General features: G+C 40.8%; 1 protein-coding gene across 4 annotated transcripts in view; it reads right to left on the bottom strand.

Annotated features, from left to right (window-relative positions):
• The window catches only part of tle2b (TLE family member 2, transcriptional corepressor b), a 143,825-nt gene that overhangs the window by 3,450 nt on the left and 114,139 nt on the right, over window positions 1-26,236 (bottom strand). For 2 of the 4 annotated variants that reach the window (XM_060941484.1, XM_060941486.1), the window contains exons 11-19: window positions 15,475-15,639; window positions 13,000-13,132; window positions 12,651-12,823; window positions 12,386-12,462; window positions 1,601-1,850; window positions 880-1,127; window positions 619-766; window positions 343-493; window positions 134-210 (exon numbers count right to left, since the gene is read on the bottom strand). In XM_060941484.1, the coding sequence (XP_060797467.1) occupies window positions 134-210; window positions 343-493; window positions 619-766; window positions 880-1,127; window positions 1,601-1,850; window positions 12,386-12,462; window positions 12,651-12,823; window positions 13,000-13,132; window positions 15,475-15,639 (1,422 nt within the window). The remainder of the gene's footprint in view (window positions 1-133; window positions 211-342; window positions 494-618; window positions 767-879; window positions 1,128-1,600; window positions 1,851-12,385; window positions 12,463-12,650; window positions 12,824-12,999; window positions 13,133-15,474; window positions 15,640-26,236) is intronic. The other 2 variants (XM_060941485.1, XM_060941487.1) reach the window with 1 other exon arrangement.

Below are 26,236 nucleotides of genomic sequence, written 5' to 3'. Positions count from 1 at the left end.
ACTCATAACAGGAAGACTAAGTACCTAAAATATGGGTCCATTTTCACACAGAACAAGACAGAGGTTTATATTTTCTTTAGCATCTTCAGTATATTTTCTGACTTTCATCTCTCTATCTTCTTTCCCCACTTACCTGGAAGATGCTGGCTCCATACGGCGTTCTCCATGCGTTTAACAGATTGTCTTTTCCTGTGCTCACAAACCATTTACCTGACACACACACACACACACACACACACACACACACACAAAGAAAAGAACTCAATGGGTGGTGCCATGCACTCTATAATTAGTAATTCTATGAGCAAAGAAACAGCTGGTTATGTGAGTGTTCACTCGTACCACAGTAGGCGAACTTGAGTGACAGCACACAGCTCTCGTGAAGGTGCAGCTGGTACTTGTCTGGTTTGGAGACATGCAGTACTTCCACATTACTGCTCTCCATGCCCACTGCCAGCCACTCTCCTGTAGGACAGTAGCCCAGGGAGAAGATCTACACACACACACACACAAATGGGAAACAACTGAATGACCAAAAAACCCCGAAACCTGCAACTGACACATCTTCACTGTTCTAAGTGAAACTTCATTTCCCATGATTCCCTGGTGCTGCAGTACCTGGGAGGTGAAGTCGTGCTGCTGAAGCTGTCGACCCTCTCTCAGGTCCCAGCAGCGCACCGTGTTGTCGAGTCCCCCAGTCCACAGTTTGGTCCCGTCGTTGGAGATGTCGATGCAGCTGGCTCCATCAGTGTGGCCCTGGAACTGCCTGTGGAGTAACACACGCCAAAAACCACACCCACCATCAAACCATCACACCCATAAATCATCAGACGCCACATCAGTGCGTTTAATCACTCTCTGATGATCACAACTCCGTACCTGACGAGCGTCTGGTTGTGAAGGTCCCACACGACGATGTTGCCGTCGCTGCAGCAGGAGAAACAGACCTTGTTGTCGGGACTGATGGCCAGCGCGTAACACGCTGGAGCTGAGGACGTCAACTCCGCCTTGATGCGTGGAGTGGGCGTGGCCAAGTCCCAGATGGACAGAGTGCTGGCTTCACCTCCAACTATCAAAGTTCTCCCGTCTGGGAGGAGCTTGCACGAGCGGATATAGTTGTCCCTGTTCTGATTGGATGAAACGAGGGGAGAATTTAATCATTATTCCATTGATTCCTCTCGTTAAACAACTCGAGTGCGTTTGCATTTATTGTGAACTTGTGTTTCAACATGGGAAAGCAGATACACAACTGTAAAATAAGTTAGCTAGTGAATCAGCTGACATGTTAGCTAGCTCAGGTGTAGATTTTCAAACTCTAAAAATACAGTGACGGCAAAACAAAAACTCATCAAGAATTTCGGCATTTCCCTCAGATTTCTTAGGAAATGACTAAGACTTGATTAATATTAGACTGCAATTTCACTTAGCTTTGACCACAAACCCGATCTACGATGGGTCCCACCATACTGAGAAGAGTCAATGTCACGTTAACTAGTGTAGCTACACGGAAATTTCAACTTCTGAAGTCGTAAATACCAGAAGAATCAGATACACAAAGTGTTTTTGTAAAGACGGTAAACACAAACATTTTGAAACTGACCAGACAGTCGAGTTGGGCCATGGGGCTCTTGCTGCCCGGCTGGCTGATGTCCCACACTTTGACGCAGCCTTTGCCGCCAGTGTAGACGTGGCGAGTGGAGGTGCTGATGGTGACGGCACACACCACCTCTCCGTGGCTGAGTGTGTGGATCTGGCGGGCGTGGCGCGGGATGCCTGGGCCCAGGAGAGCATCAGGTGGGAAGGGCACAGGCTGCATCTGTCCATCTGCACTCACGTGGAACGAGTACGCACTGGAGAGAAGAGGAGAAACAGTAAAAAGAATGGATTGATGGCATAATAACAATGTGTTCTGGGGGAAAATAAGCTTGTCATTTAGGACAGAACACGACAGTTCACGCCAGGTGAAGGAAACGCAACTTAGTTACAAAGGTTCTAGCTGTTGTAGCTCAGCTACCAGAAAGCCACCTTTCAGAGAAATGTAACTAGCACCACTACAAACAACTGTACTGATGCTCCATAATTGATGCCAACACTTCTGTGAATAACAAATAATAATGAAAAGACAAATTTGCAAAAATGTACTCTCGAGAATTCTAATGACTAACTCTTGGTCAAAACGATGGTGCTGCCTCGACTGTATTCAGAAAAAGCCTTGTGAGAGAAAAATCACAAGCCACTAATATCATACATTAAACAGTCTACCTGCAATATAGCAAATTGTGTGTGTGGTTTTTTTTACAAAGGCGTGTTATTTAACACTCTCCAAAACACACTGCATACTATTATTAAAGACAAACAAAGACACTCATTCATTTGCATTCATTTCACAGAATTCAGAGAACACTAATTACCAGTCCAGACCTTTTATTCGTCTAATTCTATTCATCAGACCTGTTGCAGTGCATTGTGCTTCCAACCAGCCAACAAGAAATATATTACTAGACCGATTGATTTAGCATTTATCAGTGAATTATGTTGTTATATACATTACCGTTCACACAAGGACACCAAATGACTTCCATTCTCTCTTCTTGTTTTATAAATGTTTTGCTATTTATTATGTTGTTTTATATATCCATACTGTATGTTTATGCTGCTGCCCAAATGAGAGATGCCAACCAGAATTTCACTGTATGTATACAATGGCAAAAAAAAAAAAATATCTTAAACGGTGGTCACTCAATGTAAATGGATTAAAAAAATGTGTAATTATTGATACAGGAAGGTTTCTTCTGGAGAGGCATTTATTTAGCATTGTAGAAAGCGTTTCCAGTGTCATGGTAAAAGTCAAGTTAAGGCCTTTCCTTAAATTTTCCAACATGGACTTTGCAACAAGGGCTTTGCAGTTTCTTGGTAACATGACTAGCTGAGAGTAACATGACTGCTGGCGAGGTAAAGATTATTTATAGTTGGTTAAACTGTAAGCAGAGTTGGACAGTAATGAAGTACATTTACTTGAGTACTGTACTTAAGTACACTTTTTGAGTATCTGTACTTTACTTGAGTATTTTTTTTTTGGAAACTTCTGACTTTAACTTCACTACATTTGAAAGACAAATATCGTACTTTTCACTCCACTACATTTCCATCAAGGTCCTGGTTATTGGTTACTATGAAGCAGCTTTGAAAGTTAATGTTTTTTTCTTTTCTAAAACGTGATGGTTTTCTCGCAGGTGACACTGAGACAGCCTATCAGTAATCACTAGAATCACGTCACGTCCATAGACTGTATAAAATCAAGTTCAGTGATTTCTCAGCAGCATTATTTGAACACGATCAGTTGATGGCAGAATGGAAGGAGGCGGTTCTTCTGGAGAACGCACGCACCCATGGCCCATGATTAAGTTTTCTGAAAATATTAAAGATTCATTTTGTTTTAAATGTTTGCTTTGTTTGCCAAAAACGAACCACATCACAGCCTACAAAAACTCACCGTTCAACCAGCAGAAGCATATTGAGGTATCTAAACGTTTTATTCCAAGAGAAAGCTTGCAATGAAGTTGTCTGTGCTTTTAGAGCGAGCGATAACGTTGCAGTAGCTATGCAGTCTGGTTAGTCAAATGACTTTCTATGGATTTGCCTGCCAAGTTGCCATCGCCTTGTCCATGGCTAACGTTTACACATAGCTAGTTAACTTGGACACTGTTAGTTAGCATGTAAAAATGGAGTTACGCCAAGATGAAGAATGTTAACTTAATCTGAAGTCCTTTATATGTTTTAGCATAATCTTGGCAAATAAACAGAATGTAGAAATCTTTCTTTTCTAGTAGCGTTAGCTACACAATATGATTTTGAGTTTGAAAAGAGTTTGCTAACATGTCAGGTGGAGTTTCACTGACTAGCTAGCTTAACGTTAAACCACCATGATGGCACAGCATGCGTTCATTTTGTGAATTCACAGTTCTGTCTTTAGTAACAACATTAGGTTTTGTAAACGTTGTGGCAATAATACAACAATGCGTTGACAGAAAATGTACTTTTAATACTTAAGTATTTTTAAAAGCAAGTACTTCAGTACTTTAACTGAAGTAAAAATTTGACTGGACAACTTTCACTTGTATCGGAGTAACATTTGACCAGTGGGATCTGTACTTTCACTTAAGTAATGAAGTTGGGTACTTTGTCCACCTCTGACTAGTCATCAACTTGTTTAAAGAACACTGTATAATATTAAACTATAAATAGGTAAAAAGTATGATGATTCCAGTCTTTAATAGCGGAGTGGAGCCCCATACTTAAGAGAAATGCATCAACCTGATTTTTGATGGCTTTTGACCGTACAACATCCGTATGAATGACAAACGTGTACCACCACATGGAACCCGGTCATAAGTACAAGGCAACATATCTCAAACACTTGAGCACCAGACAACATGATTTGTGTCTTTATTTATATAGGATAAATGGGGCTTGTTTTTATTTGCGTTTTAAAAAATAATGTGGGATTATTTTCCAACACATTTTATGGAAAATATTCACAAAAGTTTCATATAAACTAGTTAAAACAGCTTTATCAGTCCACTAGCTAAAACAGCACACCCCAATGATATTATTCTTTACTTAATTACTTCATTTAAGCATTGATGCTATCAAATAACTACTGTACTTGAGAACATAGTTAAATGAATAACTTTGCTAACTAAAGTCAAATCTACTCCTCAACACTGGTCATGAAACAGAGTATAAATGATACAATCATCATAATAATACATTAACAACAAATGTGGCAACCATTATGAACACAGGTTTGCCAGCACATACCTAGGTAGATAAATACATAGACATACACTTGCATGGTGAGATCTGAGGTTGTTTCTGCATGTGAGTCCTCAGACCTTTCTTGAAAGATATGTAGGGATCTGCAGTGTGAACAAACCTGGGGTGGGTTTCCCGAAAGCATCGCAGCACAAAGATCATCATTAAATGGTAGCGCGAGCAGCACAATGAACACTCTCTTTCCTAGTTAAGATGCTCTTAGCATTAAGAGGCTTTTGGGAAACCCAGCCCTGGGCAATTCAGTCTGACCACACAAGCTACCAGTGAAAAGAGTCTGGTTTTAGATCCACAGTCATGGTATCATTATTCACCATTCGCTCACAGACTTCAATGGAACCTAGCGCCTGATGAGTGATCCATGTAGGGTGGTGAACTTCCACTGGTTGCCCTGTAGGCTGCCATTATCAGTTATGAAGAGTCAGCAGTTAGATGAAGGTAGATAAAGAGCATCATAACAATCCAAACGGGAGATGCAGTATTTAAGCCTGACATGAAGAATGTTGCCAGGAAGATTTGTGTACCATATTCCGAGAGGTACAGACTTAATCTTCCTGACATTATATGGAACAAAAGTCACGAGATTGTGAAGTCTAGCTGGTTCATTGTTGAGTCCTGAAAAACTTTGATGGTTGAGCAGCAGATTAACATCTGAAGAACTGACTAAGCAATATATTAGTCACAATAACATAGTGATACATATCCTGGATGATTTATGAACAAACAGCTGGTTGCCAGTGAGCACTGACCGACCTGAGACATCTATGAACATAAGGCAGTAAAGCCTGATATAAATTGGCTCATAAAGCCGTTGTAATTGATCTCTAATTGGGTCACGGGCCACCTTAATTTGACCTTTAAATATAAATCTTTTTGGTCTACGTTTGACAGCTAGTATATGGCCAACCTTCAAAAAGACAGTAAAACTTTTACTCATGACCCATTAAGATTTGGCAAAGGAATTTTTTAAACCCCTCTGTGCTGAGAAAGTCTTTGTACAAAGTACTACCAATTAGCACAATGTTCTTGGATGAAGATGAATATAAAGAAATTATTGCTGAGCAAATAATCTGTAAGCTTTCAACATGGACCATCTGTCATGTATATACACATTTACTCGGGAAAATGAAGCCTGTAGATAAAATTTCATCATATGTTGTTTTGTTCAGTTCTGAAATTGTGCACTTCTGAAGTGTTACTCCTCAAATGCTATGGGTGTTTTCCTTCCATCTGTAAATAAATTACACATTTACATTGTTCTGCGGGTGGCATGGTGGTGTAGTGGTTAGCACTGTCGCTTCACAGCAAGAAGGTCCTGGGTTCGAGCCCAGCGGCTGGCGAGGGCCTTTCTGTATGGAGTTTGCATGTTCTCCCCGTGTCCGCGTGGGTTTCCTCCGGGTGCTCCGGTTTCTCCCACAGTCCAAAGACATGCAGGTTAGGTTAACTGGTGACTCTAAATTGACCGTAGGTGTGAATGGTTGTTTATCTCTATGTGTCAGCCCTGTGATGACCTGGCGACTTGTCCAGGGTGTACCCCGCCTCTCACTGGGATAGGCTCCAGCTTGCCTGCGACCCTGTAGAACAGGATAAGCAGCTACACATAATGGATGGATGGATGGATGGACATTGTTCTACAAGATTTATCTGTGGCTCACTCTGGACTTTCTTTTGCAGTGACTGCAAAAAGAAAGTTCACCAGATTGACTGATACACCTGGTTTAGGAACTATGTTGTCTAACAGTTTATACAAAAATAAAACTGAATGTGTTCATGAAGAGCAAAAAAGAAACAAAAGAAAAATAGAGCAGGACAAATAGGGTACAATTTTATTTGATGCCTGGTTTTAAGAAAAATAACATTCCACTGATCAGACTGTAATATATACAAGGTGTCTGTGAACATAACTATAATGTTATAGTAATTAGATATCTGACTAATCTATACAATAAACATCAGACAAGCTGTCTTGAAGATATAATTAGTGGCCTGAAGAAGCCAAAATATATGATTGCTCCAGGAAGCTTCATAACCCAAAGACTCTACAGGGACACATCAGTGTGAGGTATAATTAATAACCGGAGGTGGACTTGTGTGCTTACATCTGTAATTAAATCCACTGGATTTCATTTTGCACCCCATGATGCTATTTAGCAAATTCCCTCTAACCCTGCTTACGATGTAGATGTGTAGAACAGGCATTCAAAGCTTCAGTACAATCAAGACACAACACAGGATTTGAACAAATGAGCCGCAAATTTTCGTTGATGATGTTCAGTGACTCATTAAAAAGATGCATGGCCTTGCATGTAGCATGCTGGTATGTGCTTTATTTGATATATTCAGTATCACAGAATTGGCACTGGCAAGTGATTTTTTTTTTTTTTTGTAATTTTCTTCCACTGTAGAATAAATATACCATATTCATTCCACAGACTATACTGTATCCTGTAATCATGTAGCCTGCTTGAGGGTGATAAATTTGCACATTTAGTGTTCTCTACTCAAAAAAAATCCCTGATTCAACTCATCATCCAATCATCAGGCCATTAATGAGCTTGTCTGGATGTGAGGGTCAAAATCAACACATATGGTGTCTTACAAAAGTATTCATCCCCCTTGGTGTTTGTCCTGTTTTGTTGCATTACAAGACAGAATTAAAATGGATTTCTGGAGCGTTAGCACCTTTTGGTTGACACAACATGCCTACCACTTTAAAGGTACAAATCGTTGTTTTATTGTGACACAAACAATAATTAAGATGAAAAAACAGAAATCTGGAGTGTGCATAGGTATTCACCCCCTTTCGTATGAAACCCCTAAATAAGAGCTGGTCCAACCAAGTCACTTCATAAGCCACATAATTAGTTGATTAAGATCCACCTGTGTGCAATCAAAGTGTCACATGATCTGTCACATGATGTCTGTATAAATCAACCTGTTCTGGAAGGACCCTGACTCTGCAACACTACTAAGCAAGCAACATGAAAACCAAGGAGCCTCCAAACAGGTCAGAGACAAAGCTGTGGAGAAGTATAGATCAGGGTTGGGTTATAAAAATATCCCAAACTTTGAATATCCCAGGGAGCCTCATTAAATCCATTATAGCAACATGGAAAGAATATGGCACCACTACAAACCTGACAAGAGAAGGCCGCCCACCAAAACTCATAGACCGGGTAAGGAGGGCATTAATCAGATATGCAACAAATACACCAAAGATAACACTGTAGGGATGTGGCAATAAAAATCAAAGTTATTAGATTAAGAATATTTCTACTACACTAGAAAGCACTAGAAAAGACCTTTAAAATAATGCATGAACCAACTATCTATGACAAATATTAAGAAAGTTATGAATTTTTTAATTTTGAAAAATCGAGGGGACTTTCAGCCCTTAATTACACACTAAAACAATAGAACTGTGACCAATATCAACAACTTCCACCTGCAAATGACCATAACTTGCTTAATTTTTGTCCTGCTTCAAAAAGTAAGGTATCAGCTGAAAGCTTATGGTAAGGGGAACAAGAAAATAACAAAATACCCAAACTACAATGTCATATACTATTATTTTTGTTTTAATTACCATGGTAATTAACATCTTTAAAAATAATCACGGCGTGAGCGTGACACATAACTGTATACTGCCACCATTTACCCTTCCAACCTAATGTACCAATTAGAACAATCTAACCAGTGATATTCAAAGCTAATGTTCATATTTCTTTGTCAAAAAATTATGGAAATCATTAAGTTTAGGAGATAGTCAAGTCCTCACATATGTGGTCGGCTAATACTCTGTCTAAGATGAATTAGGAGTTGTTTTATCGTGAATTATAAATGAAACAATGGATTTATAAAGCCCTCATCCTCCCAAGTTAGCGGTAGAAATCAATCATGGCCGCCCGTCCGTTGGCAGCACTTGGACACATTGGTTTTGCTAATGTTAGAAAACTATGCGCTAGTCTTTTGATTATGATGAAACTTGGCAGTAATCAAGAAAAATACTTAAGCTATCTCTTCTATATGTTTAGAAAATACAACCTACTCACCATTGATGGTAGCAGAAGTCGGAAGATGAGGGTCTACTTCATAAACGATTTTTTTCCACTTCCCGTTGTCACATCGTGAAAATTCGAGAACCACGAGGTTACTGAGAATACTGACTACGTCATCAGTATTTGTGTACTGGGGAAATCCGCACGGGAATCAATAACGTAGAAAACAAAGACCAAAACACGACGCGTGAGTAGCCACTGCAGGCCGCTAGCAGTAGGCAGAAACAATACAAGCGCTATGCAGGGCATTGTAGCGTACCTAAAATACTGAAGGAGTGGCAAAGATCCACAGCAGAGATGGGCGTATCTGTCCATAGGACCACTTTAAGCTGTATACCCCACAGAGCGGAGCTTTATGGAAGAGTGGCCAGAAAAAAAGCCATTGTTTAAAGAAAAAAATAAGAAAACACTTTTGGAGTTTGCCCAACAGCATGTGGCAGACTCGCCAAACACATGGAAGAAGATTCTCTGGCCAGATGGGACTAAAATTGAACTTTTTGGCCATCGTAGGAAATGCCATGTGTGGCACAAACCCAACACCCTGAGAACACCATTCCTACAGTGAAGCATGGTGGCGGCAGCATCATGCTGTGGGGATGTTTTTCATCTGCAGGGACAGGAAAGCTGGTCAGGACTGAAGGAAAGATGGATGGCACTAAATACAGGGCAATTCTGGAGGAAAACCTGTTTGAGTCAGCCAGAGGTTTGAGACTGGGACGATGGTTCACGTTCCAGCAGGACAATGACCCTAAACATGCTGCTAAAGATACATTGGAGTGGTTTAAAGGGAAACATTTAAATGTTTTGGAATGACCTAATCAAAGCCCAGACCTCAATCCAGTTGAGAATCTGTGGCATAACTTGAAGATTGCTGTACACCAACGCAACCCATCTAACTTGAAGGAGTTGGAGCAGTTTTGCCTTGAGGAATGGGCAAAAATCCCAATGGCTAGATGTGCTAAGCTAATAGAGACATACCCCAAGAGACTTGCAGCTGTAATTGCAGCAAAAGGTGGCTCTACAAAGTATTGACTTTGAGGGGTGAATACCTATGCACACTCCAGATTTCTGTTTTTTCATCTTAATTATTGTTTGTGTCACAATAAAACACTCTGCACTTTTAAAGTGGTAGGCATGTTGTGTAAATCAAATGGTGTTAACCCCACAAAAATCCATTTTAATTCCATAATTTGTTATGCGACAAAACAGGACAAACACCAAGGGGGATGAATACTTTTGCAAGACACTGTATTCTACCTGTCTGAGGTGAGGTGTTGTCCTTAAGTGCATAAAAGAACACCAAGCAGTAAAAGTCCTTCCTCATTGCACCAAGTGTCCCAAATGTAATTGAACAGCACACGTTTGGTGTCTGATGGTTTTCTGTTTTAGTTTGCACTAGAATTATGAGTCTAGCATGGGTTCAGCAATTACTGTAACTCCTGGAAATATCTAAAATGTGCAAATACTTGCTCAAGCCACATATGGTTCTTTAGTCGTCATGCAGAATTGTAGGTATGTTTTTAAGACACAGCATGACTTACAGTTACCTATGAAAAATTAACTTCATTGTGTAGCTACAGCCATCTTGGACATCTGGAAATAGTATTGTAGCCCCAGTGCAAAACTAAAGAAGAAAAACATGACATGTCCTGGCTGACTGTCCAAATATGGGGTTAGTATAGAATTATGCAAATGTGATTTATCATTAAACTATACCTTAACAGTGACAATTACATCCAAAATACAAAGCACATACAGTACACTTACATACAAAAGGATTTTACTGGGCAAGAAGTGGGGGAAAAAAACACATTTTGAAATGACAGCAGTTCCACAAATTAAGGATGAGCTGCTATGTTGTTCTGAGTTGAAAATATATGTGTTTAAGAGGTACTGAGTGTAACCAATTGATCATGTAATCATGTACCCAATTATTGACAACACAGCCACAAGTAGGAAAGGGCCCCTTTACATAAGCCCCTAACTCCAGATAATTCCAACCAATAGTATTTTGAAGTGCTTGTGTGTGAAACAATTTGAAAATGCACAAGTGTTTCACATAATGGTCATTAGTTAAGTGCGTCAGCAAAATACGCATTCTTTCAAGCCAAACAAACATTAGTGCTATAACATATGGCCCATATGGTTTCCAGTTTGGGTACATCAGTGTAATTCATTCCAAACATGGAGGGATGTTAAGGAAGAAAGACTGAAGCAAAAAATATGACAGATGACGACCTCGTACTTTTGCACACCTTAAAGCCAAACAAAACCCAAAAATAAACGCTGTTTGCTGATCACGGCAAGTGCCCTCATGTGCTCCCCCGCATGTTTAAATTAAAAATAAAACTTTATAACAGCAATTTATCCCTTTTAAAAGTTATCATATTGTTAAAAATAGGCTTACCTGGCCGCAACCATATGCACTGAAACCAGATATACGCTTGTGACGTAACCGGCTGACTAGTACGCCGTTTCCCTTAGTAACACACAGCCATCAAATAAAGGCTTCTAATTCTAAAAAAAAATAAATAAATTCCAGGGTGCATGCACTGCTCGTGTGTGTGTGTGTGTGTGTGTGTGTGTGTGTGTGTGTGTGTGTGTGTGTGTGTGTATTCACTGCTTCAGATGAGTTAAATTCTGAGAAAGAACTTCACTGTGTTGTAATGTATATGTGATAAATAAAGGCTTCTAATTCTAAAAATCTAATTAGAAATTTCCTGTAACCATGTGATTTTTTACTGGCAACAAAATACATGAATCAACAGACTTCACTTTCATGAAGTTTAAATCTCACCCGGCTAGATGACGCATACGCAGTACTGACGCAGATACTCGTAAACAGTGTCTGTTGTCATAGCAACATGATTCTTGCCATCTAAAAAGATTATTTTTATTCACTGAGAAAAACTAACAAAAAGCATGTCACATAAAAATAAAAGGAAAAATAAAATTTTTTGACACAAAAAAACAAACAAAAAAAACCCCCACACTGTGAGTAGCCAGTGATGGAGCGTTTATAGGCAGCAAAAGGCTCCCAAAAGCTGGGTATGTGTGCGCTCACTGTTTACTTGTGTGTGTGTGTGTGTGTGTGTGTATTTGTTCATTCACTGCTTCAGTGATCGGGCTTATTTTTATCGCCAAACGCTTGACACTCGGGCATCTTTAGGATTGTTTACAACAATTTAGAAGCGATATACTGTATATCTACTAGATCTTGGTCTCAGTACGTCATGTGGTGGGTAAGTGACATCACAATCTCGGATTCTCTCACATGAGTTTTGTACTCAGAGCGTACTATTTGAACCTCGGGAAGAGTAAGATGTTCGTGCGCAGAAACATTTTATTTTAAAAGAAAAACAACCTGTACACAGTATACAGGTACAAATATGAACAAGTGAACCCTCGAACATGTCTTGTATGGATATTATCTGTCAGTATAAAGGAGTTTATTTTTTGGGTTTTGTTTGATTTTGTTTGAGGGAGAAACTCACGGCTTGCCCCCACTGGAGCCAGGCAGAGAGGAGGACAGCCCTGAGGGCCTGAGGTGAGAACGTGATTCATACGCCACCTGTAGAACACAACAGGAAGTACAGGAATATTTTAGGAGACCATCTACTGACTTATGCTGTACTCATTGCAAGTGAATGTCAAAGTCATACATTAATGTCTGTTCGAACAAATCCTACAGTGGCACTCAGTTAACACTGCAAGCTAATGTGTGTGTGTGTGTGTGTGTGTTTTTGTGCGTGCATTCACCATGGGGCTGCGTGTGTAGGCACTAGCTGCAGTACTGATCTGGGGTGAGAGAGTGATTGAGCCACCAAAGCTGCCTGGACTGGCCAGTTCTCCATTCAGTCCAGCATGAGATACGACACCAAAATGAGCTGGGTACGAAGCTGATGTCATGGACAGAGGACTGCGCAAAGCTGCTAAAAAAAAAAACCAAAGGCATACTTGTTAGAGGCCCATCTTTTTTCTATGCTGAATGGCAAATTGTTTAACTTGTATGGAGCCATTGCAGCTAACACCACAATGCAAAAACTAGTCAGTAATGAGAACTGCTGAATAAGAGTGGCAAAATGAGACTGGACCAGCTGTCCTTTACCCATAGGATCTGCTGAGGACACAGGCTTAGTGACAAGCCGTAGACAGGAAGTGCTGGGTCCGGGGGTGAGGGCCTCACGGTGCGAAGGGGAACTACTGCCTGACTTAGAAGATGGTGACTGACATTTCTCTGACTGCAGAAAAGCAAAGAAATCCTACATTCAGTTATCAATGATTGAAGGCATAAACATACAATATAAACTCCATATGACTTGAATAATATGTGCATGTTTTGCCCTATAAAATCTATGGATGAAGGCCACAGAATTTGGCAACAGGGTCAAAGCCAAAATGTTCAAAACAGGAAAAAATAGCTTTATATTAGACATCTTAATGTTTCTCATGAATTAAAAATTTATATATATATATATATATATATATATATATATATATATACACACACACACACACACACACACACACACACAGTAAGGTCCATATATATTTGGACACTGACACAAATTTTGGTTTTTTACCTGTTTACTGAAACATATTCAGGTTATAGTTATATAATGGACATGGACATAAAGTCCAGACTTTCAGCTTTCATTTGAGGGTATCCACATTAAAATTGGATGAAGGGTTTAGGAGTTTCAGCTCCTTAACATGTGCCACCCTGTTTTTAAAGGGACCAAAAGTAATTGGACAATTGACTCAAAGGCTATTTCATGGGCAGGTGTGGGCAATTCCTTCGTTATGTCATTCTCAATTAAGCAGATAAAAGGCCTGGAGTTGATTTGAGGTGTGGTGCTTGCATTTAGAAGATTTTGCTGTGAAGAAAACATGCGGTCAAAGGAGCTCTCCATGCAGGTGAAACAAGCCATCCTTAAGCTGCGAAAACAGAAAAAACCCATCCGAGAAATTGCTACAATATTAGGAGTGGCAAAATCTACAGTTTGGTACATCCTGAGAAAGAAAGAAAGAAAGAAAGAAAGAAAGCACTGGTGAACTCATCAATGCAAAAAGACCTGGACACCCACAGAAGACAACAGTGGTGGATGATCGCAGAATAATTTCCATGGTGAAGAGAAACCCCTTCACAACAGCCAACCAAGTGAACAACACTCTCCAGGAGGTAGGCATATCAATATCCAAATCTACCATAAAGAGAAGACTGCATGAAAGTAAATACAGAGGGTTCACTGCACGGTGCAAGCCTCAAGAATAAAAAGGCTAGATTGGACTTTGCTAAAAAACATCTAAAAAAGCCAGCACAGTTCTGGAAGAACATTCTTTGGACAGATGAAACCAAGATCACCCTCTACCAGAATGATGGAAAGAAAAAAGTATGGTGAAGGCGTGGTACAGCTCATGATCCAAAGCATACCACATCATCTGTAAAACACGGCGGAGGCAGTGTGATGGCTTGGGCATGCATGGCTGCCAGTGGCACTGGGTCACTAGTGTTTATTGATGATGTGACACAGGACAGAAGCAGCCGGATGAATTCTGAGGTATTCAGAGACATACTGTGTGCTCAAACCCAGCCAAATGCAGCCAAACTGATTGGTCGGCGTTTCATAATACAGATAGACGATGACCCAAAACATAAAGCCAAAGCAACCCAGGAGTTTATTAAAGCAAAGAAGTGGAATACTTTTGAATGGCCAAGTCAGTCACCTGATCTCAACCCAATTGAGCATGCATTTCACTTGTTAAAGATTAAACTTCAGACAGAAAGGCCCACAAACAAACAGCAACTGAAAACCGCTGCAGTAAAGGCCTGGCAGAGCATTAAAAAGGAGGAAACACAGCGTCTGGTGATGTCCATGAGTTCAAGACTTCAGGCAGTCATTGCCAACAAAGGGTTTTCAACCAAGTATTAGAAATGAACATTTTATTTACAATTATTTAATTTGTCCAATTACTTTTGAGCCCCTGAAATGAAGGGATTGTGTTTAAAAAATGCTTTAGTTCCTCACATTTTTATGCAATCATTTTGTTCAACCCACTGCATTAAAGCTGAAAGTCTGAACTTCAACTGCATCTGAATTGTTTTGTTCAAAATTCATTGTGCTAATGTACAGAACCAAAATTAGAAAAATGTTGTCTCTGTCCAAATATTTATGGACCTAACTGTGTATATTCAAGAATAATTTGATTAACAGAAATTCAACCCCTCATTATAAAGTACAATTCCTGATAAAATCATGTAAAACTCACTTTTAGCTAGCTAGCAGCTTCTGTAAGCATGTGAATTGCATTTTAAAACCGTTCTTTTTATATGTGTGGGTTAATATTAAAATAATTGTTTCAATGATTAAAACAATACAATTACAATATTATACTACTTCTGCTTTACTGCATGACAATGCAAACCCTTTCCATCTTACAGGCAACAATATCAGTGGTATTCCTTCTAGTATCTACTGAAAACTATGAGTTTTTTTTTTAAAAGGAAAATAGACAAGTCAGTGAAGTGAATGGCTTGTGCAGCAGTGGCATGATACTGCGAGATCTCTGTGCCAGGCTCTACCTGTGCCGGGTCCTTGCTCTTGCCTGGAGCAGGGCTGTGATCTGGAGGTGAGGGGACAGGAGGGAGACTTGGGGATCTGGGGAGCTCCTTCCTCAGCGTAGGTGCTCTGTCTAAGCCGTTTCCATGAGGAGAGTGTGGGGTACTGCCCACAGGAGAGGAAGGGTCCTGCAGAAAGAGCAATTAAAGAACGCAGACAGGGAGTAAGAGAAATGTAATTAGAAAACGCGAAGATAGGCAGTATTAATAAATCCAATCAATTCCTTTCCCAGCATACAATTGATTTTCTTCAACTATAACATGGACACCTGCGGTATATGGTCTCAAATATCATCATGCATTTTAATAGCTTCATAATCTCTCTCTGCCCCCCTCCATGTCTCAGTCTTTATCTCATTCACTCTTCCTCTCTTTCTGTCGCTCTTTCTCCGCTCGCTGATGTTTATCTATTATGCAAGACTGCAGAACACTCACGCAGGGAGAGCTTGCGTATATTGTTTTGTGTCTGTAAGGCAAATTATTGAGAGGAAACACATTTTGTTATGCCACATGAGGAATTTCAAAGGCTCAAATATTGTGGAGGAATGATGAGCTTATACTAAACTAATAACACAGCCTTTGCTGAGTGATGAAAGGAATACACCACGGCCTCGTTAACTCACTGGGAAAAAAAACCAGCACTGTGCTGGAAGTCAGTGGTAAACTGTATTTAATCATCACAAAATGTCCTATTTATCAAGCTTTAGGGAATGGACTAAGCAGATTCATATAAGTTGTCTTTATAAAGAGGGTTTTTTTGCATATAAGATATTAGTTCACTTTAAAGAGGACATATTATGAAAAACTCACTTTTCAGTGCTTATGCACATACATTTAGGTATCTAGAGTGCCGACCAACCCACAAATTCTGAAATAAGATAACCCAGTCAGTTTGTCAGTTACTGTTTGTGAGTACGCAGGCACTTATGGATGTATGTGTGGCGGAAGACAGCTTTAGAATAGCGAACCAAGCCAAATTGAGAGACAGGAATCAAGGTCAGAAAGCAAGCAAGGGTCGGGCGATTGACAAACAGAGTGTAGCAGGCAAAACAGGAATCGAGGAAACAAGAAACACAAGAAACACACTTTCAGATAAGTAGAAAGACAGTCAGAGAGATAACAAGGCTTGGTATGATCAGTGAACCAGAACAATACTTTGCGGTGAGTGCTTGTGAGACTAGTGTTTATATACAGAGGTAGGTGATGAGGAAATGGATGTCAGCTGTGGGTTAGAAGGCGGGGGACAGAGGGCGCTGTGTGTTCTGGGAGTTGTAGTTTGAGCTGTCCATGTTTGTAATCAGCTCTTCACCAGTGGGTTTACTAACACTGTTGGGCTGCCTATTTCAGAAAACATGTAATACAACAAGCCATTCAGATTCGGCTCCCCTTCTTACACGAAGGCCGTTCATTAGAATTATACCACCCCCTCATCTGAGTATCTCCACCCATGGCTTGAGAACTACCTTCTCAACTACCTTACCGAAGGTGTGCCTTTTTTTTCACTCAAAAGCTCCAGGCATTATGTCAGAACGAGCCAAGCATGGAAACTGCTCTGTTGTCGCTTGCATAGAGCAGCACACATTGTCACATCAGCAACAAAAGGTATAGTATTTGGCAGCAATTCATAGTCCTGTAATTTTAAAGTAAATTAATAACAGTGTTGGTCCTATTTTTGACAGGAACTATAAATATGCTGATACCATAAAGCTAACTGTCTAGATATGTAATGTTAGAAAGTACTCCATGCAATATACGCTAGCATATTCAGTTTTGCATTTGAATTCATGACAACAGTTTGTTTACTCTTTACACCATCACCTACCATGCGCCATCATAACAGGGGATTTACTGTCAAAGCATGCCATCCATTTCCAGTCAAATGTAAACATTAAAGTGTAAAATCACGACTATGCTCACTAATATCACTAATATCTAGTTCCTGTATGGTACGTAGTTTATAGCCATTTTTACACAGATATTCTATAATACTGGCATAAATAAGGCATCTCACTGTTCCACCTTTAGTGTTTTGCACTGAACCTAATAAAGCTGGCGTTAAACCACAGCAGTGTGTGTTTTTGCAGTTGTGGTCAGAAGTTTACATACAGTGACATGAATGTCACCTTGGATATGAATGTCATGGCAATATTTGGGCTTTCAGCAATTTCTTTGAACTGTTCTTTTTCTGTGGCAGAATGTAGAGCATACAACTTTAATAAAAAAAACCACTATAATTTGGTGCACAAGTTTTAATTTTCTTTGGGTTTTCTGAAATCAACACGGGTCAAAATTATACATACAGCACACCTAATATTTGGGTAAAATGTCTCTTTGCAAGATTCACCTTGACCAAACATTTTTGTTTACCATGAACAAGCTTCTGGCAGAATTCTGGTTGGATATTTCACAAGTCTTCATGGTAAAATTGGTAGAGTTCAACTAAATTAGTTTTTTTTCTTGGCATGGACTCGACTTATAAGCACAGTCCATATATTTTTAATAGGGCTGAAGTCAGGACTTGTTTTAAGCTTAATATTAGCCTGCTTTATCCTCTACAACCAGCTCTGGTGTGTGTTTGGGTTCATTGTCCTGTTGTAACTCCCAAGTCACAAGTCGTGTTCAAGTTTCTGATGGTTTATGCTGAAGAATCCTGAGGTAGGCCTCCTTCATTATTCCATCCACTTTGCATAATGAACCGGTTCCACTGGCAGCAAAACAGCCCCAGAGCATGATGATCCTACCACCACCACCAGCTGGTACAGTGTCCCTCTGTACATGATGGTCATTGTGGCCAAACAACTCAGTCTTTGTCTCATCTGACCATACAGCTTTCCTCCAGAGGGCTTTTTCTTTGTCCGTGTGGTCAGCTTCAGTCTTTAGTTAAGCTTGAAGGTGTCAATTTTGGAGCAGGGAGTTATTTCTTGGATAGCAGCCTCTTAGTCCATGGTGATCTGAACTGTAGACAGTGATCCATCAGCTTCCAGTTCATGGCAAGGCTGTGCCATGACGGTTCCCAGGTTCTTCCTGATCATCCAAACCAATTTCTTTTCAGCTGAGGGTAACAGTTTGGGTTTTCTTGAAGCAAAGTGGCTTGGCAAAGTGACTACACCTCATAATAACTTGGATACAACTGTTTGAACTGATCTTGGAATTTGCAGTTGTTTAGAAATGGCTCCAAGAGGCATTCCGGAGTTGCATATATCTGCAATCCTCTTTCTCAGATCTGCACTGAGCTCCTTGGACTTTCCCATTTTACTGTGTGTTGGTCAATCCAATAAGTGCTGTAAACAAACCCTTTTTATGAAGGCACAGAGAAGCTACCAGCTGTAGTCAATCATGATCACAAACAGGAAGTTAAGAGACCTCGGCCTTGGCAAGATAAGAGACATTTTAGAAGTTTCAGCACCTCTGAATTAATAATCTAAGTGAGCATATGTAAATTTTTGACACTGTATGTATAATTTTGACCCTGTGTTGATTTCAGAAAAGCCAAAGAAAATTAAAACTTGTGCACCAAATTCTAGTGTTTTTTTTAAATTATAGATGTATGCTGTACAATCATTCTGCCACAGAAAAAGAACAGTTCAAAGGAATTACTGAAAGCCCAAATATTGCCATGACATTCATATCCAAGATGACATTCATGTCACTGTATGTAAACTTCTGACCACAACTGTGAGCTTAAGTTCCACAACCAGAGGCGTGACATGTCACAACAGAGCGTCTACACCTAGGGTAACGTAACTATAGTGGTGCTTGAAAGTTTGTGAACCCTTTAGAATTTTCTATATTTCTGCATAAATATGACCTAAAACATCATCAGATTTTCACACAAGTCCTAAAAGTAAATAAAGAGAACCCAGTTAAACAAATGAGACAAAAATATTATACTTGGTAATTTATTTATTGAGGAAAATGATCCAATATTACATATCAGTGAGTGGCAAAAATATGTGACCCTCTGGGATTAGCAGTTAATTTGAAGGTGAAATTAGAGTCAGGTGTTTTCAATCAATGGGATGACAATCAGGTGTGAGTGGGCACCCTGTTTTATTTAAAGAACAGGGATCTATCAAAGTCTGATCTTCACAACACATGTTTGTGGAAGTGTATCATGGCACGAACAAAGGAGATTTCTGAGGATCTCAGAAAAAGCGTTGTTGATGCTCATCAGGCTGGAAAAGGTGACAAAACCATCTCTAAAGAGTTTGGACTCCACTAATCCACAGTTAGACAGATTGTGTACAAATGGAGGAAATTCAAGACCATTGTTACCCTCTCCAGGAGCGGTCGACCAACAAAGATCACTCCAAGAGCAAGGCATGTAATAGTCGGCGAGGTCACAAAGGACCCCAGGGTAACTTCTAAGCAACTGAAGGCCTCTCTCACATTGGCTAATGTTAATGTTCATGAGTCCACCATCAGGAGGACACTGAACAACAGTGGTGTGCATGGCAGGGTTGCAAGGAGAAAGCTACTGCTCTCCAAAAAGAACATTGCTGCTCGTCTGCAGTTTGCTAAAGATCACGTGGACAAGCCAGAAGGCTACTGAAAAAATGTTTTGTGGATGGATGAGACCAAAATAGAACTTTTTGGTTTAAAGGAGAAGCGTTATGTTTGGAGAAAGGAAAATACTGCATTCCAGCATAAGAACCTTATCCCATCTGTGAAACATGGTGGTGGTAGTATCATGGTTTGGGCCTGTTTTGCTGCATCTGGACCAGGACGGCTTGCTTTCATTGATGGAACAATGAATTCTGAATTATACCAGCGAATTCTAAAGGAAAATTGTCAGGACATCTGTCCATGAACTGAATCTCAAGAGAAGGTGGGTCATGCAGCAAGACAACGACCCTAAGCACACAAGTCGTTCTACCAAAGAATGGTTAAAGAAGAATAAAGTTAATGTTCTGGAATGGCCAGGTCAAAGTCCTGACCTTAATCCGATCGAAATGTTGTGGAAGGACCTGAAGCGAGCAGTTCATGTGAGGAAACCCACCAACATCCCAGAGTTGAAGCTGTTCTGTACGGAGGAATGGGCTAAAATTCCTCCAAGCCGGTGTGCAGGACTGATCAACAGTTACTGGAAACGTTTAGTTGCAGTTATTGCTGCACAAGGGGGTCACACCAGATACTGAAAGCAAAGGTTCACATACTTTTGCCACTCACAGATATGTAAAATTGGATCATTTTCCTCAATAAATAAATAACCAAGTATAATATTTTTGTCTCATTTGTTTAACGGGGTTCTCTTTATCTACTTTTAGGACTTGTGTGAAAACCTTATGTTTTAAGGTCATATTTATGCAGAAATATAGAAAATCCTAAAAGGTTCACAAACTTTCAAGCACCACTGTATGTGCCGGAAATATGAATACCCTGATCATACCAGTGTTGCTTTAAAAACAACGGTGGGTGAATGGAGTGTTGAGGTGCTTTTGTTAGCCATGCACGTTCAGACAACTCTTCAGACACAAGAAAAGTTGGTGAGCATCATGTGCAACATGTAATCACTTCCGTTAAATAATTTGTGTTTAAGGGAAGTAATAGCCTCTCTCTCTCATATATATACGTAACATTTGTGTCACATAAAAATGTGCTCACAAATGGAGAGAGAGAGAAAAAAAATCAGAGTGAAAGTTAATGAGGAAAAGAGGAGTTGAGAGACTTGTGCAAGTAACATGTTTGTGCGATTAGAAATATGTTAAGGAGAAAGTGAAGAGGGGGCGGCACGGTGGTGTAGTGAATAGCGCTATCGCCTCACAGCAAGAAGGTCCGGGTTCGAACCCCGTGGCCGGCGAGGGCCTTTCTGTGTGGAGTTTGCATGTTCTCCCCGTGTCCGCGTGGGTTTCCTCCGGGTGCTCCGGTTTCCCCCACAGTCCAAAGACATGCAGGTTAGGTTAACTGGTGACTCTAAATTGACCGTAGGTGTGAATGTGAATGGTTGTCTGTGTCTATGTGTCGGCCCTGTCCAGGCGTCTTGTCCAGGGTGTACCCTGCCTTTCGCCCGTAGTCAGCTAGGATAGGCTCCAGCTTGCCTGCGACCCTGTAGAACAGGATAAAGCGGCTACAGATAATGAGAGGAGTTGAGAAAGTGAAGAGAAGTAGGAAGTGATTTGAGGCAGAAAGGTGCGCAGACCTTAGACGCTGTAGACAGAGACATTTGAAGTCACGGTGGTCTCAGAAAGAAGAATGTCAATGTCAAAAACGTCACACCCCTGTCCTGCCGAGCCAGCTGTCCCTTTTACACAGATGTCGATTCTGCCTCTGTTACCATCATCAGATATGATCACATCACGCCTGTCTTATCCACACTGCATTGGCTCCCAATCAAATTTTGTATTGATTATAAAATACTACTATTGACCTTTAAAGCACTGAATGATCTCGCACCACAGTACCTGAGTGAACTTCTGCTCCTCTATGACCCGCCACGCCTACTTAGATCAAAAGGTGCAGGCTATCTGCTGGTACCTCGTATAGTGAAGGCTACATCAGGGGGCAGAGCCTTTTCTTACAAAGCCCCACAGTTATGGAACAGCCTTCCAAGTAATGTTCGGGAATCAGACACAGTCTCAGCGTTTAAGTCTAAACGCTTGCAATTCTGGTGCAGAAACCATTGCCTCTCAGAGTTTAGCTGCAATTCCACACATGTTGGCGGAGAGGATGTGGCTTACAGAATTCTCAGTTACAAATGTTAGCCAATCAGAGTGAAGCTATTTACACATTTAAATTTAAAGCCACACCTGCAAAATCAACCTGCCTTATTCTGCAAGGTTTTCATACCATGCAAACACAGCATGAGAAAAAAATAACCAAAGGTGTTTTTCAATAAACAAGACTTGCAAACTTTACAAAAGAATCACAGGGAATAATGTAAAATAATCGAAAAGTGTATGGCATGTCCCCTTTAAAGCCTATCCATCCATCCATTATCTGTAGCCGCTTTATCCTGTTCTACAGGGTCGCGGGCAAGCTGGAGCCTATCCCAGCTGACTACGGGCGAAAGGCGGGGTACACCCTGGACAAGTTGCCAGGTCATCACAGGGCTGACACATAGACACAGACAACCATTCACACTCACATTCACACCTACGGTCAATTTAGAGTCACCAGTTAACCTAACCTGCATGTCTTTGGACTGTGGGGGAAACCAGAGCACCCGGAGGAAACCCACGCAGACACGGGGAGAACATGCAAACTCCACACAGAAAGGCCCTCGCCGGCTGCTGGGCTCAAAACCCAGACCTTCTTGCTGTGAGGCGACAGCGCTAACCACTACACCACCGTGCTGCCCCGCATCATAAACATGTGGACACATTTGAAGGTAGCTTAATGTGCATGCTTTTAGAAAATGCTCATTCTGCTTTATTTCTGGCCATAATGTGTGTTACCGATAACTGCTTTTATCTTCGTGTTTTGTGTTTGAATCCTTAGGCAAAGTGTTACTTCTTGATGTAGTTTGGACATAACCCCCCCCCCCAAAAAAAAAAAAAAACTGCTAGCAGCTTAGTAATAAATGTATCACAGAAATTTCTGAAATGAGAGATTGAGTTCTGGAATGTAGATAAACTATAAATATTCTCAAGTTCTGTAGCAATAGTGTAAAATATTTCTGGCTTTTTATGTTCTCTATGTACTTAAATGTCTCATTTTAAACTTAACTTGATAATATCATGTAAATATATGATTTCTGTTCACAAAGTTAATAAATGGGTAATTAAAAAAATACAGCTGTTATAATGGACTTAAGTGATATGGATATATATTTTTTTTACGTTTTTACATGCGATGTTTAGCATTTCCTTTTTTTGGTGAAAATGGTGATTGCTGACATTACAACAAGTAAAATAATTTGTTTGGGATGCAAATAAATGGTTAATACTGAGAAACCAGACTTGGCAAATTTTGCAAAAGTAGGTTACATATGCTCCCTGACTATAAGGAAAAATAACCGCAACACCAAATTTTAAAAATTTAAGTTTTTAGTAATAGGTACAGTATATCTTTATGTTATTTGATTTTACTTCTAAGATACCCCATTATGGGTGCCATGGTGGTGCAGTATTTAGCACTGTTACCTAATAGCAAGAAGGTTCTGGGTTTGAGCCCAGCAGCCGGTGAGGGCCTTTCTGTGCGGAGTTTGCATGTTCTCCCCGTGTCCGCGTGGGTTTCCTCCGGGTGCTCCGGTTTCCCCCACAGTCCAAAGACATGCAGGTTAGGTTAACTGGTGACTCTAAATTGACCGTAGGTGTGAATGTGGGTGTGAATGGTTGTTTGTCTCTGTGTCAGCCCTGTGATGACCTGGCGACTTGTCCAGGGTGTATCCCGCCTCTCACCCATAGTCAGCTGGGATAGGCTCCAGCTTGCCCGCGACCCTGTAGAACAGAATAAAGCGGCTACAGATAATGAGAGGAGATGAGAAAGTGAAGAGAAGTAGGAAGTGATTTGAGGCAGAAAGGTGCGCAGACCTTAGACGCTGTAGACAGAGACATTTGAAGTCACGGTGGTCTCAGAAAGAAGAATGTCAATGTCAAAAACGTCACACCCCTGTCCTGCCGAGCCAGCTGTCCCTTTTACACAGATGTCGATTCTGCCTCTGTTACCATCATCAAATATGATCACATCACGCCTGTCTTATCCACACTGCATTGGCTCCCAATCAAATTTTGTATTGATTATAAAATACTACTATTGACCTTTACAGCACTGAATGGTCTCGCACCACAGTACCTGAGTGAACTTCTGCTCCTCTATGACCCGCCACGCCTACTTAGATCAAAAGGTGCAGGCTATCTGCTGGTACCTCATATAGTGAAGGCTACATCAGGGGGCAGAGCCTTTTCTTACAAAGCCCCACAGTTATGGAACAGCCTTCCAAGTAATGTTCGGGAATCAGACACAGTCTCAGCGTTTAAGTCTAGGCTGAAAACATATCTGTTTAGTCAAGCCTTGTGTTAATGGTGTTTATGAGGTAAAGGTGTAGATCTGGAGGGTCCTCAGACATAGAGTGTTTTGGTAAACTGGGATGTATGGATGCTGTCAGTCCCCCACTCGCTTGCTCACTCGAGTTTGTTGACGGTGTAGTGGCTGCTGCTTTATGTCCTGGGGCGCCCTCATGCCTGTGTTACCTTCTGGCTCTCCCCTTTTAGTTATGCTGTCATAGTTAGTTTTGCCGGAGTCCCTGCTTGCACTCAGTGCAAAATGTATAGTGTTCCTACTTATTCAGGTGGCATTGGGCATACCTAACAACCTGTGTTTTCTCCCCCCCATCCCTCCCTCTGAGTTACATGTCAATCCTGAGATCGAGGACGCTGACCTCTTCTGCTCCTCAGACCTGCCTGATCCATCCTGGTGCCCTGTGTCTGGTTGGAGTCTCATCACATCACTCCTGTGGAGGATGGCCCCATATGGACAGTCGAAAGTCACACTTGGAAGACGCTCTGGACACTTACAGTAATGCTTTTATGACTGATGACTGCAGTTGACTTGCTAACTTTAGGACTGCAGTTGTCATGAACAGTTTTGCACTCAAGTTTCCATCAATGAAGAGTTTATAACATCAACAAAACTGACTTCATGTTAAAACTGTTAATGTTATAGTCATGTTGTCTGTTGCTGCCCAAATGAGGATGGGTTCCCTTTTGAGTCTGATTCCTCTCGAGGTTTCTTCCTCATGGCGTCTGAGGGAGTTTTTCCTTGCCACCGTCGCCGCAGGCTTGCTCATTGGGGATAGATTAGGGATAAAATTAATTCATTTTAAAGTCATTCAAATTCTGTAAAGCTGCGTTGAGAAAATGTCTCTTGTTAAAAGCACTATAGAAATAAACTTGACTTGACTTGACCATCAATCATTCTGGCTCAAAGGCAGAACAACACAAACCCCCCGTTCCGCATTCAGACGTTTAACACAGAATGTGAGGCGGAATAAAGGGACAAGAATCCCACTTTGAACAGGCTGTGTAAAAGGTGCTTATGTTATATGCTAACTCTGCAGTGAGTAGCATAGTTTGTCTGCTGTTGTTTAGGAAAAGTACTGTAACACTTGTGGCACTGGTTTGGTGTCTACATCTCCATTTTCCTGTTCTGAGTCAGGTTCACAGATGCAAGGCTGCAATTCTGGTGCAGAAACCATTGCCTCTCAGAGTTTAGCTGCAATTCCACACGTGTTGGCGGAGAGGATGTGGCTTACAGAATTCTCAGTTACAAATGTTAGCCAGTCAGAGTGAAGCTATTTACACATTTAAATTTAAAGCCACACCTGCAAAATCAACCTGCTTTATTCTGTAAGGTTTTCATACCATGCAAACACAGCATGAGAAAAAAATAACCAAAGGTGTTTTTCAATAAACAAGACTTGCAAACTTTACAAAAGAATCACAGGGAATAATGTAAAATAATCGAAAAGTGTATGGCATGTCCCCTTTAAAGCCTATCCATCCATCCATCCATCCATCCATCCATTATCTCTAGCCGCTTATCCTGTTCTACAGGGTCGCAGGCAAGCTGGAGCCTATCCCAGCTGACTACGGGCGAGAGGCGGGGTACACCCTGGACAAGTCGCCAGGTCATCACAGGGCTGACACATAGACACAGACAACCATTCACACTCACATTCACACCTACGGTCAATTTAGAGTCACCAGTTAACCTAACCTGCATGTCTTTGGACTGTGGGGGAAACCGGAGCACCCGGAGGAAACCCACACAGACACGGGGAGAACAT

Source organism: Neoarius graeffei, chromosome 15, assembly GCF_027579695.1.
Source record: "Neoarius graeffei isolate fNeoGra1 chromosome 15, fNeoGra1.pri, whole genome shotgun sequence".
NCBI lineage: Eukaryota > Metazoa > Chordata > Actinopteri > Siluriformes > Ariidae > Neoarius > Neoarius graeffei.
This window is presented reverse-complemented; position numbering and strand designations above follow the sequence as displayed.